This window comes from Protobothrops mucrosquamatus, unplaced genomic scaffold (genome assembly GCF_001527695.2).
Source record: "Protobothrops mucrosquamatus isolate PMUCROS unplaced genomic scaffold, P.Mucros_1.0 scaffold733, whole genome shotgun sequence".
NCBI lineage: Eukaryota > Metazoa > Chordata > Lepidosauria > Squamata > Viperidae > Protobothrops > Protobothrops mucrosquamatus.
In genome coordinates this window covers 211,178-225,551 of record NW_015387007.1, presented here as the reverse complement: position 1 = coordinate 225,551, position 14,374 = coordinate 211,178, and the positions used below count along the sequence as shown (strand labels likewise).

General features: G+C 37.5%; 1 protein-coding gene across 1 annotated transcript; it reads right to left on the bottom strand.

The window, feature by feature from the left end:
• On the bottom strand, positions 1-6,862 carry CUNH6orf62 (chromosome unknown C6orf62 homolog). The gene is made up of 5 exons (XM_015818379.1): positions 5,671-6,862; positions 4,938-5,114; positions 3,015-3,140; positions 1,775-1,909; positions 1-1,202 (listed from the first exon to the last, which is right to left on the bottom strand). Exons 1-5 carry the CDS (start codon positions 5,797-5,799, stop codon positions 1,077-1,079), a joined length of 693 nt encoding a protein of 230 aa, XP_015673865.1. The 5' UTR covers positions 5,800-6,862; the 3' UTR covers positions 1-1,076.
• Between the last annotated feature and the right edge of the window lie 7,512 nt (positions 6,863-14,374).

The following is a 14,374-nucleotide window of genomic DNA, read 5'->3' as shown; positions in this document are numbered from 1 at the left end:
ACTAGATTTACCCAAAGGGAGTTGGCTTATACAGATTTACTTCAGTAAAATTACTCAACCCATAAGCAAAGTGTTCTTTGCCAAAACTATACAGTAGTCTTTCTTATGTTCATTGCACAATCTTAAACAAAATATGTTCTGTCAAAACCAACTTTGACACTCCAAACAATATTTTACAATTAAATCCACAAATGCTTTAGATCTTATTCCTCCCCCCGCCCCCACCCCAAAGAACTTCAGAGGGTTTTCCATGTCAGAAATGTTTTGGAAACCAGTATTTCCTACTCAGTTCACCAGCCATTTTACAAGTCAACTCTCAGGAAAAAAAGCAATCCTCTGCCAACAAGGTTTCTGCAGCTGCTATTTTTAATTTAGCTGCTTTAAGCTACTTCAGACCCCAGGTCTGTAAAATGTATTCAACTTAACAGAACACTCTACATTTAGTTATACAGCAAACTGGGGAAAGAGATCCAAAAATGAGAATGCTAGTAAACTCAAACATGGCCAAGCAAAATAAGAGGCAATTCATGCCTACAATGAATGAGATGCTTTTCTTCCTTAAAAGATTTCTTTCCCATAGTAAGCCATCTACTGTAGCAAGCCAGAGAACTAGTCATCAGAATGAATCTGACACTGCTCTGATACAATCATGTTAAAAGCAACGCTTAGAAGGCTTTTACACCCTTACATTCACTTTTCACCCTATGAATACTGAAACAGGGGACATGACCAGCACAAATGGACACACCACCATAAATGATCGCTTTGTGCTCTCAGATAACATTTCTTTCAGTGTGTAACAGTCCCTTCATTTCACATTTTGGTAAGATGCTCGTACAATGCAGAAATATGCAGAGCATTCTCTTTCATAAAGTCCATGCGGAAAACATCTTTAAAAAAAAGTTCTGAGAGACAAATGAGAACAGAAAATAATCCAGGATGATCGAGTTTCACGATGGATAAGTGTTCTGAGCATGTGTCCATTTTCTTCTATTCCGAAAAGAATAAATGGCGAGAAAAGTGGGAACTACACTCCTGCAATCTGTGATTTTTCCCCCATTTTGCTGGCCAGAACCCTATTCTGGCATGTATGGGCGGAGGTGATCCTCTACAGTACCAACCGCCCAGTGGGTGAGTTGCTCCTGTGGCAGATACAGGCAGATGCTGCATAACTTGAAGATTGTAGCTTTGTTTTTTGGAGTCTGTAAAAAATAGATAATTTCAGAACCAAGGATAGGGGTTTCTTTGTGCATGGAAATTTAAATTTCTCCCAGTTTGTCTTTTCAGAAATAATTTAGGAACTTGAAAGGAAGCATAGGGGAAAAACAAACAAACCTCTAAAAATCTGTCACGTTATAATATTTTTGCTGGATGTGTAACTTTATCTGAGTTCTATACTTTACTTTTTCTCTCAGAGAAAGTGCTTTTCCCAAGGCTAGATTAAGTTACACTTTAAAAGTTCAGCAGAAACTCAGTGCTACCATAAACGACACTGTTCATGCACACGAGCAAATCTATATTTGCTCGTGTGCATCAAATCTATATTTTTCAATTCTACAATTTAAAAGGATGCTACCTATTGAATGTTCGTTACACTGCCAAAACACAAAAAAAATTGGCCAATCTGTTATATCTCACAATATTATGCTTAATGCCTGTTGTACACACGCTATCTATCTAGCTTCCATATTTTGCATGACAACTGGTTTTATATAAGCAAACAGAGATGCTAAATAATAAATGAAGCAACTATTATATACTGGAAGACGTTTACCTGCAAGTGCTGTCTGTCAATGAAAAGAAACACTGACTGGTTAGGGTTGTTGATAACAATTCCAGTCTTGTCCTTTCGGCTCAGTACATGCAGAAACTGTTTTTCATAGTCACCGTGATGAAATTCAAACCTGGCCTATTCAAAATATTCAACAACAAAAAATATTTTAATTCAAAATTAAGCAGTCTTGTAGATATTTTTTGAATGATTACATGATTCCTGGTAACTGTGGGTGGCCTACAAAAAAACTCACTTAAAAACAAACAGTGCAAGACGAAAGAATTACAAAGACACTAAATCCAGAGGGGAACAAAAAAGAAGGAATATGAGTTGCCTTCTAAGAGCTACCAACTTCATTGTGGACAAATTAAATTATTTTTGAATCAAACAATATTAAGTCCTGGAGTCTAAAGAAAAGTATTCCATTCTTTTACCTCCCCCATTCCAATTTACATATATTATTCTATATAAGTTTAACAAATTTAGCAATTGGGAAAACTTTTTCTATTGTTAAACCATTATATTAGAATTACATAATATGGTATTATTATATATTTCCAAAAGTGTAAAATCACAGCTACCAGGTCTTTAGCTGGTACTGGCCTTCATATGCATCAGGTTATTCCCAAGATGCTAGGATGTTATAATGTATTGGGCATACCATATGTGCAAGTCCAAGCACTGTAGCCTTTTGCAATCCAGATGGAAATTTTATCAATGTGCATATTTTCTAAGTGCGATTCAAATTTTTTTGATATGGCACCCAGTGTGTTAATAACTACTGGGATCCTCACAACCATTTTGTGCATTATTATTTGTTATACAGTGTTAAAGTAAAATAAGCTTATTGAACTAGCTTCAAACAGGAGATTGATTCAAAAAACAATTCAACAATTCAAAATTCAAAAATTTTAAAAATGGTAGAATGCCTTATGAATTAAACCTTCAATATATCACAACTACCAAGGTCATCCAGATCCATTTGTATGCATACTCACAATTATACATCTTGTGCTGCAATCAACATTAAGTCAGGTAGGCAACTGCTGTTTTCTACAAACTCCATAATAGCCAATTATTGTCCATGCTGATTTGAGCACATGGTATTCAAAGTAACACTAAAGCACCAGATTGCTAACTGCAGCTTCAGGAATCCAAAAGTCAAATTTGATCAGCATTAAAAGGCAGTGGTTTTCATTTGAAATACCATCTGCTCAAGTTTTATCTGCATATGCCATACCTGAATAGGCCTAAAGGGCTCATCATCTGATCCCTTCCATCTAGAAAACAGAAGACAGACTATCTTCTCAATATCATTCCGAGGCCAAAGTATGAAGTCCATCTCCTGTGTACAGCCAATCACATCCTGAAGAGATAAAAATCATTTAATAGTACCCAACATTGTAGCATACGAATATGTATTAATCAGTAACTTCACTAAAATTGTACGTTATCATTTATACTCATACAGTATTAAGATTTTTTAATTATGCTCCTAAATAGTGCACTTTTTCCAAATTTAAGAAATCTCAAATTCAAACCTCTTTCAAATTTAAAATATAGCCCAGATTATGTTGTAGTAGGTTAACAATTTAGGCTTGTACTTTTAAAATTTTTCTTCAAAACGTGTTTTAGTGGGGTTGTTTTCGTAGTTTGAATTAATAGTGCATATTAAGTCAAAATTTAGTATCATAAGAGAACAAGTTTTAAAAATCGTAAACGACGAATTTGTTTTGGGTCATATGTATTAAATATCTTAATTTCAGTACTTTTTTTTCGTGTTGGGACCAATCTATTTGGCTTAGATCTTGAATAAGTAGTAACCTGCTTCGGAGAGCATCCTGCAAGTAACATTATTTATCTATTTCCTGCTAATAAAGATGATTTCTATAGATTCTTGTCCTCTGTAAATTTGTTTCTTGAAGTTTTTGACTGAAAAATTCTCCGAAGGAGCACAAAAAAGCTGAAGAAAAAGGACACAATATAGGTAGCCCTCGATTTATGACTGACCATCCAATGACCATTTGAAATTCCAAAGGGTCTACCTGGAAGTACTTATGACCTGGATTCAAAGTTCCGACAGTCACTCACTCACACACACACAGAGAAAGAGTCATGTGATCACGCTTTAGGCACTTGGCAAGAGTTGCAAATGTATTTGTTTGCACTATCCTACAGTCATGTGACCACATTTTACAACAGTTTTGCTGAAAATCAGCATTTACTTCCAGTTTTCGGCAAAACTGGACCCACAGCAAACCATAGGCATTTGCTTTACGACCATGATGTTCACTTAACAACTGCTGCAAAAATTGTCATAAAATCAGGTTGGTCACATGACCAATCCATTTTATGACCATCACAAGTTACAATCATGATGGCGTGCAAGGTATTACCAATATTGAACTCCTGTGGGACACTCTTATTAGAGGGAATGAAGGGAATCCTCCTAGGTCCCCGTTGTGTTTTTTGACTACCACGGTTTTACCTTTATACAGGTGTCACTGTAATAGTAGGTTGACGTTAATGTATGACTACGACGTGTTTATCCATTTACTGTTATAAATGTATCATGATAACTCATATCATGGAAGGGTCCTTCATTTGATCATAATCTATTTACAGATAAGAACTCAGAATATTGTTCAAGATAATTTTGAAGACATTAAAGACAAAGCAGTTGATTAAGATATATTTTTGAATTATTAATAATTAATGTTTTAATAAGTTGGTTTTACCTTATTAAGACCAGATCTGATAAGGAAATAAAGAAGGTAAGACTTGGAAAATTAAAACTAGGGACGAACTATACATCTACTCTATTATAAAATATTCTTCATGAGCACAATCTCAAAGAGCTGCATGTCTTTTTACATACCCAAAGATTTTAAAAGAAATAAAATTAAATTAAAAAAAATAAATAAAAGAAATTCCACTAGGTAACATAATAAATTCCACATCAGTAAAGACATACTGAATATTATTAAAGGTGTATTAGAAAAGAAGTAAACTACTTGTAGAAATATTTCTCTTAGTAAATCCATCACCTTCTGCTTTTAAAATGTTACTTGACTTGTGAATCTTTGATTTAAAAACACAGCTGGATCAAGGACTGTAAGAAAAACATTTGATTATTGAAAATAGAAGAAAAATATTTTTTTACCCTGCGCATAGACTGATAGCGGGGTGCATGTAACTGTACAATATCCTTCTGAAGAAGCTCAATGGAACTTTCCAAGGAATAGCTGGAATCTCGCACACCTTTCAGAATATTTTCTTCATAATTATTGGTCATAACTGGTATCACTTCAGACACTTCAAAGAGTGCTGACTTTTTTCTCTAAAGAAAAGAAAATTAAGCAACATCTGTTATTAAGAAATAAATGTTGAAGTTCAAATTCAGAACTTAGGAAATTTAATTATCAGGAAGTTCAAACCTTAGTTTTAAAAGGATGTATGTGAAGCCAAAATTCATCCCTTTTAATTTAATAAAAGGTATTAATGTTAAAATCAGGGTCTTTAAATAGGTGGATTTTGGCTGAAAGACAATTTGCTGTTCTTTTTTTGAAATTCAGTTTTGGGTACCTATATTCCTCTCATGTATAACACATACAAACCCCATACAATATAAAATCTTAAGTATGATCCTTCCATACTTGAACATCTGTAATTTCTACCAAAAAAGCAAACACAATGGAACTTACAATAGTGCCACTAAGTTATGGTACTTAGTGGTTATGTGTATTAAGAAATGTATTCAATAAACAAATAAATCAGCCTATTTTTATACAAAGAAAATCTTATGCCTTTTTAATATATATTATCCATGTTTTGATTCTAAAAGACTTTCAATTAAATACGTATCTTATATGTCAAAATAACATAAATAAGATTACCTTGTCTTTGAATACAAAGGCAATATACATCTTGAAATCAAACTGGTCAGCTAGAGATTCTTTTTTCTTTTTAAGCTGAGCACGAAGTCTGTTCAGAGCTTGTTTCTTCCGGGAGTTTGGGTCCCCCATTTTATAATACAGATGGTACAAAAGCCTTTTGAAACTGTCACTAAACTGTGGGCCCTTTTTTCATGAGACTCAAGTGCAACAGAAACAAGTCATTTTATTCCTGCTTATACCACTGAATCAATAAAACAGAGGCAAACCCCAAAAGTGCACCTCAGACAATTGTTTTACAAGACTGTCTTACTAGAAGGGTCATAAAACAAAGTAAGTAGTTGTCCAACCATTACTGGACAAAGGGTCTGCACGTATTACCAAAAGCCAAAAAGATTTTTTTTTTTGAAGAAAATACACTGATATACACAGTTTAAACCACAGGAATAAAGGGGCAAGAATAGGAGAAAAACCTTATCACAATTTATATGCATAAAAAAAAGGAATAAAGGAGATGGACCCAATCCATTTGGGTGTTGTTTCTTTGCCCCAACCCCTCCCCCCAAAAAAAACCAAACAAAAAAACTGCAATTAAAGACAGTATTTTATCATACCCAGGTTCATGACTCTGCTGATTATTACCAAAGATTTCTGCTATTGCTAAACTGTCTGCTTAATTTTCAATGATGATTAGACTTGGGAGAAAGCAAAGGAAGGGCCGCAGAAGAGGAGTGGATGTCCTGGGAGGCAAGACATTTCCCTACTAACAAAATCATCAACCACAGACAACACAGTGCTGGTTTGCAGAAGAGCCAGAAGTTTGGAAAACAGCAGAGTCATTTCTAACTTCACCAGGCTCATAATCAGGCACACGGTCACCCCGAGGCTGTGCCTGTTGGAGAAAAGAGGGATCATGATGGCCATTAATCAGAGCTTAAAAGGGAAGGTAAAAAAAAAAGGTAGTAGCTGGCCTAAAGATCTCCAGCCTATCTAGCACTCCCCTAGCTGGGAAAGAGACCTACATACTCCAATAGCTGTCTAACCCCATCAACTATCCTTTCTCTGCCCCAAGGGCCACCGTTCAGTTGGGGCTGGGCATGGCTGGTGCGATTAAGCCTCCTTAGAGTAGCTTTCCTCTTCCTTCAAAATCAACCCGAAGAGGAAGAGACGGGCCCGTGCTCAGCGCAGGGGGAGGGAGGGGGACCCCAGCCTACAGCCCAGGACCCACTCTTTTTGCCTTTAGTCAGCTCCAATTTCCTTCTTTGAAAAGGAAAGTTATGGAGGAGGGAGGCCGGAAGTTGTCAATTGCAAAAGGAAAAAAATAAAATAAAAGGGGGGGGGGAGAATAGATAAGCAAAAAAAAATAGCCGTTTGCAAAAGTGGCCTTTTGGGGCGAGGATCGCTGAATCGAAATCAAATCGTTAAAAGGGGGAGGGGGGGATTACCCCGCCGGTCCCTTTCGTAGTTTGTTCAGATAGGATTTCAGCTTTTGTTTTTTAAAAAATAAAATAAAAATAAAATAAAACAAAACACCCTCCTCCCTCCCTTTCAACTTCCCCTCATAAAAATGATGTCTCTCTTGCTTTTCACCTCGGCGGGAGGCGCAGGAGGCGAGAGAGAGAGCGCGGAGCGGAGAGGCTGGGCCTGGGGCCTGTCGGGCTCGCTATCCGCAGCCGGCGGGCGCGGGCGGAGCAGTGGAGGCTGTGGTGGCGGCGGCGGCGCTGCTAGCAGCACGGGTAGGAGCCATGTCAAGATAAAGCCACCAAGAAGCCGCCGAGCTCCCCCATCCCCTCTGCGCTGTTCACGACGACCGGGCCGCCCGCACTGCCGCTGCTCAGCCCCAGCAGCCTGGTCCCCATAGCCTAAGCTCGGCGCCCCGGAGCCGCCGGGGGAGGGCAAATGGTGGCGGCGGCGGCGGCGAAGGGAGGAGGAGGACGACGCGGACGAGAGGGAGGAGGAAGTGGCGGCGGCGGCGGCGAAGGCGAGCTGGGCCGGGCAGACCCTGCGCTAGAGGCTCCGATTGCGGAAAGGGCAGGAGGCAAGAGAGCGAGCGAAGCCCCCCCTCCTGTCCCCTTCTCAGGCGAAGGATAGCGCGCAGCGGTTCCTCGGTCCGGAGGAAGGCGGGAGGCGACGAGGAAGCGGCAGTCGGAGCGAAAAACCCTCCTCAAAATGGCAGCCGCCGCCTTCCCTTCTCGCCTGAGTCACACGGATAGGCTCCGCCTTTCAGCCGCGGCGCAGGCGCTCTGCGGTGGACCGTACCACTTCAGCCCACGGGGAGGAGAGAAGGAAGAGAAAGAGGGCTCGGCGAGAGTTTGGAAAGCTTCAGGGGGGGTTGGATTCGCAGGACAGACGAGCGGCTACACCGGAGGGCTGCACCCATGTATGCAGAATACAGCAGACTGCGCGTTCTACGCAATTGCAGGCGTTTCAGGCTGCGGTCTCAACCCCGCCGACAAGCACGCCCCAATTAACACAGCGAGGTTTCTGGCTCGGAGTTGCGCACAGGCGGTGGCTGCTTGGCGTTACCCAGAGACCGAGTTCACATCACAGGTTAATTGTGGTTCGAGCGTACAAAGCCCGTCTGTTAGTTAGTTAATAGTTCAGCATTCGTATAAATCCAGTGGTCTAGATTCCCAGAGGTCTAGATTCAAGTAAACGATGGTTAAATTTACTCAACCAATTAATCTCCAGATTATATGAACACATGACACGCAATTTTACCAGCATGGAGGATTTTATCTTTTAAGTACAGAGTTGAGAATATTGGCTTATCTGTACATTTCTCTAGTTGACGGCTTACAGTTGCAGTTTTTCATTTGCTGTTTGCTGTAAATTAGTTTGTTGTTGCAAGATTTTGGGTGCCTACACTGGGGTGGTTTTTTTTACATGTAGCAAAGTCCTGTAAAACTTTCCCCTCATATCTGTAGACCAGCATCCTGTCCCAGCTAAAAACCCAGATATTTTAAAATGAAGAGGGAGGTAATGTTATCTATGTTAGTTATATGGATGTCCTGTTTAACCTGGACTTATGTAGCATCTGGACTTGAGGTCACTTTTAGATAAGTTTTCTCTTCTGTCCTAATGTACATAAAATAGGGGGAAAATCTCCTTCCAGTGTAACTCTGTTCCAGTTCCTGGCAGCATATGGAAGTAATTTGCTATTGCCTTCTTCCATTGTATAATAATAATAATAATAATAATAATAATAATAATAATAATAATAATAATAATAATAATAATAATAATAATAATAATAATAATATGAAGATGATGATGATGATGATGATGATGATGATGATGATGATGATGATGATGATGATGATGATGGAAGGGACCTTGGAGATGTCCTGAGCACACTCTGTAAACACAAAGTTGTTCTGGACCTGCCAAAACAGCCATTCAGTGGAAGTTTAAATTAATGACGAAAAAAAAAGTTGTGCAACTGAGAAAAATCAACTTAGATGTCTTTACTGAAAAGTTAGTTCTCTTAATTGTCTATGGAGATTTTCAATCATCCAAGTCATGATTGTGCCAAAGGTGCTTTTTGCAAAAGGCAACTGGACTTTTTTGGTTTGTTCTTTGAAAAAGTTTTGCTTCTCATCCAAGAAACTTCTTCAGTCCTAAATGACAGGTGAGGAATAGAAGGATTTGAGTGCTAATGAACAGAGGACTGCAAAGAATATAAATCCTTCCAGTTTCAATAAAAGCAGTTTTAGGGTTCCCATAGAGTTGATTTGTTGGTCTGGTCTACCTAGTGAGACTGACATCAATCTTGCACAGATGACCTCTATCTCTTTGCTGCCATCCAGTGGTTATCTGAATGTTTGCATGGGGTGGTTATAACACAGATTTTCACACGTTGCTGATCATGCTCATTGGCTATATTTCCTCAACATACTATGCTAAAAGATGGTAGAATAGTTTATGACTGAATATTTTGTGCAAGCCAAGGTTAATAAAATTAATTCAGCAAGCACTGCTTTAGCACTCTTAAGAACAGAGCTTTAATATTAAGGTTAGACTGCCATCTAGTGGAAGCTGCCAATGACTTCCATTCAAGTTCAGTGATGAAATATTTTCCATTTACTAGTTTATATTTATAAACATTCAAATTGTGTAACAATTAAAATACAATTATTTGAACTCTAATTTTAAATAGATAGTCTTTGAACCAAGTTTGGTTAAATTATGCATGCTTCTCTAGAATTCTTTCATTCCTTTCTAGGTAATATTGGATTTCTGCAACAAGTTATTCATGCTTCTTTTTCAAACAATAGCATGCATAAACTACCTAATCATATTCTGGGGGAGAAATCAGATGAAGCCCTTCACCTGAAACATACTTGTAATTGTAATTGTGGATATGGCTAGTCTAGAGAAAAGAAGGACTAGGGATGACATGGTAACTGTCTTCCAGTATTTGAGAAGCTGCCACAAAGAAGAAGGGGTCAACTTATTTTCCAAAGCACCAGAAGGCAAGACAAGAAACAATGAATGGAGACTACTCAAGGAGAGAAGCAACCTGGAATTAAGGAGAAACTTCCTAACAGTGAGAACAATTAACCAGTGGAACTGCTTGTCTTCAGAAATTATAAGTGCTTCTTCACTGGAGGCTTTTAAGAAGAGACTGGACAGCCACTTGTCTGGAATAGTATAGGGTTTCCTGCTTGAGCAGGGGTTGGATTAGAAGACTGCCAAGAATCCCTTCCAGTTCTATTCTGAATTCAGGTTAGGATACAACAATTTTTTTTCTGTTCAGCAGTAGCCAGAGAGAAGGTCAAAATCAGAAGACTCCCCACTTACAGACAATTCCCTCAACCCTCTGAATTTATCTACCATACATGTCTAAGAAAACTTCTCCCTCAAAGAGGCTTTCTGAAGGAGAGATGGGCATCTGAAAGGAAGGAGAGGGGATGGAAATCTTTTATTAAACCATCTTCCTTCTTAGAAATTCATGGTTCAATCCATTAAATGGATACAGTCAAAAATGCTTTACTTGGAAACAGGTTCCTCTGCAAGGAACAGGGAATTACTTTGAAGATAATACTTTCGGAGAGACTATCAAGAGGTTCAAAGTAAAACATGCAACTGGTTTGCTTGTACTGGTTTGCTTCCCGCAGCTCTTGGGTCAATGGTTGCAATCTTTTCTTTTTACTTAATAGTAACTTTAATAAAGTTTATAATTATAGCAATAAAAACTAATGCAAGTTGAACAAGATTGAAGAACAAAAAGTGCAGAAAAGAACAAAGAAAAAAAGAATATTGAAATATGTAAAGAGATGACTTCCCATCTTCGTCACAAGTATAAAATTTTTTAGTAACTTATCACCTCCTTACGTCTAACAATGTTAACCTTTACCATTCAAATAATGTCTTATAACTTGATTTCTTTTTATTTTTTTATTATTCCTTCTCATAACAATCTTCAAGCTTTATCAAGCCTTTTTTGTAAATCCAATGTAGGGAAATTATCCAGGTTATTATCTTAGCTTGTTGTTTCTATAGCTCTTTTAATTATTCATTTGGCTTTTTTGCATGTCTAGTGTAACATCTCTTTCCATGTCATTCTTGTAGCCTGTCAGTTGTAAATCTACTTTCAACTCAGTCTCAGTTTTGTCAGGTAGAACTTGTTCTCTTCCGTAACATGTCTTGGACACCATTTCTCCATAGAGGCAGATGTCTCTGTTGACACTATTAAAATATTAAAAATAACTTCTGAATCAATTGTTCAAAAATATTCTTCAGTATATACTTTTTTCCCTGCCTCTCCCTTCCTACAGGAGTCATGGGTCCCAACATTCTGTAAGCTAACCCATTTGAGTTATCTTGGTTCAATAACTGTTGCTCTATACCTTCCAGTTTTGCCCAATTGAAGATTACAAACAAAATTCAGTTTTGGTAGTATATGGCTATTAATCTCATTTTTGGAGGCCTGATGTGTTTCTTAGTGACCTTGAATCCCCACATGATTGATCACAGTCTGCCTTGGGACAATTCATTGTGTATAGATGATACGATTTCCAATGCATTTCCCAAAACAAATACATAGAGATGCACCTTTCACACAGAGATATTTTATTACACAGTAGTCCATGACTTACAAGACCAAAATTTCGGTTGCTAAGTGAAAAATTTAAGTGAACTTTGCCTCATTTTATGACCTTTCAAGCTACAGTTGTTAAGTGAATCACTGCAGTTGTTAAATTACTATCCTGGCTGTTAAGTGAATCTGGCTTCTCTATTAACTTTACTTGACAGAAGATTGCAAAAGGTGATCACATGACCCCGGGTCACAGCAACCAATCATAAATATGAATCAGTTGCCAAGCATCCGAATTTTGGTCACATGACCATGGGGACGCTGCAAAGGTTGCAACTGTGAAAAATGGTCATAAGTCACTTGTTTCAGTGCCTTTGTAATTTTGAACGGGTCACTAAATGAACTGTTGTAAGTTGAGGACCACCTGTACTTGATAAGTGATTCTACTTTTATATTTAAAAAAATATATAAGAGGGCATTTTCTATGCCATGTTTCAAAAGACACATCCTTTTGCACAGCAAACATTCAAAACAAGCTGGCTGAACCCAATGAGAAACCTCAATATTTGTTCAAGCTCCTTTTGAAGTGCAAACAATCATAACTTGAAGAAGACAAACTGAACCTATTCTGATACACAGAGTCAGAGGGAAAAAAATATTGAGATTGGCAAAATGTTTAAATGAACGTAAATGTCACAACATGTTTTTATACATACTAGAACTTTGCCCTTAGTGGGCTAAAAAAAAGGTGTAACTTGAAGCCTTTCTGTTGGATTTCTGGTGTTACAGTAATAATATATAATAGTTCTTACAAATGACTCTGTCATCTAAATGACTGAAATAAGCTCCTTTTCAGATCTGAAACAAGCGCTTCTTTACAAAGGTCTCCTGACTGAAGAAATTAAAGGGAATTCTGATTGAAACATAATGGTATGTCCAGTAAACCTTTTATATAAAGTGAAGGAGTGTCTCCATTATTATGAACACCTGGCTGAGACATAAGAGCCAAAAACAAATTAAAGGAAAATAAACAGAAATTCAAGTTTATAACTAATGATATTATTACCATGATCATTCCAATTGTTCTAAAAGCCTGTTCAAAAATTTCTGGAATAGCTATTCTTTTTTACTTAGAAACTATCTCAGGATTTAATTAAAGGTGTAAAATAAATGTAAAATGCCATTGTCTTAGATTTAATATATGTTGATGTAATTATTTATTGATGGTACTATTTTATAGTACATATGGAAAATTATTTGAGTGAATACTTTAACTGAAGGAAGAGTTTGCACTGTTTTCCAGTTTAAGGAAAACAGAGGCTTGATAAGTGTTAATTAGATAGCTGGGGAAACATCTGTAGATTAATTTCCCCAAATGGTACTGGTATACTAGAACTGTGATATACAAGGCACAGCATTTTTATTGTCATTATCATAAACCTGAAGAAGGCAGTCAAGATTATTTGTGATCATCTTACTTACCCTTTGTATGATTTTATTCACATTAGAATTCATAATAGGGGCTTGATGGAAGAATCCTTTTTGTTGTTATATTTATATACTATCATTCAAGAACACAAGGTGGCAAACATAGTGATCATTCTACCCATTTCTCCCTACAGAAATCATGTGAGGTAGGTTGGCCTAAGAGAGAGTGAATGTCTGTGGCTAAGCATGAACCCAAACATGGGTCCAATATGTAAACCAGGAAAGACTGGAAAAGCTTCTAAATTGGGACTATGAAGAGGGACTGCCTCAGTCTGAACAGACAGGCCTGATTATAAAACCACTTTTCTAAAAAAAATCTAAATGTGCTCACTTGCTAGTCCTAAATGCACAAAATACTGAGCAAGATAACACAATGGTCTAAGTTTGCATTAATGTCAACTTAAGAGTTGATTTAAAAAGATTTATAAAAAACCTGGATGGAAGGAGTACACAGTCCTCAACTTACAACCACAATTGAACTTCAAATTTCTGTTGCTAAGTGAAACATTTGTTAAGTGAATTTTGCCCCATTTTATGTCCTTTCTTGCCACAGTTGTTAAGCAAATTACCACAATTGTTAAATGAGTAACACAATTCTTAAGTGAATTCCCACTTTGTCAGGTTGCAAAAGATGATCACATGACCCTGGGACAGTGCAACCATCATAAATATGAGTCAATTGCCAAGCGGCTGAATTTTGATCACGTGACCATGGGGATGCTGCAACAGTCGTTAAGTGTGAAAAGAAATCATAAGTCACTTTTTTCAGTAGTTGTAACTTTGAATGGTCACTAAATGAACTGTTGTTAGTCAAGGACTGCCTGTATATCACTTCTGATCTTATTAGATCTCTCACCAGTGTTTGATGCCATGGATCTTGGTAGGATTTCCCTACCTTTGGCCTCAGGAATACTTGCCCTTGATGATTATCGTTTTTTTCCCCTTGCTTTTATCATTTGCCGGAGTGTTACGTTTTACAGCTGTAGAAGTTTTGATTATGCTATTACTTCCGTCTTACCAGAGTCTTACGAAGTGGCCTGCAAATAGGGTAAAATCAATAAATTAATTGTTACAGGGTTTATTGATAATAAATTATAAAATTTATTGATTTTACCTTAATTGCAGGGTGGCCAGCAAATAAGGTAAAATCAATAAATTAATTGTTATTAAGGGGTGCTC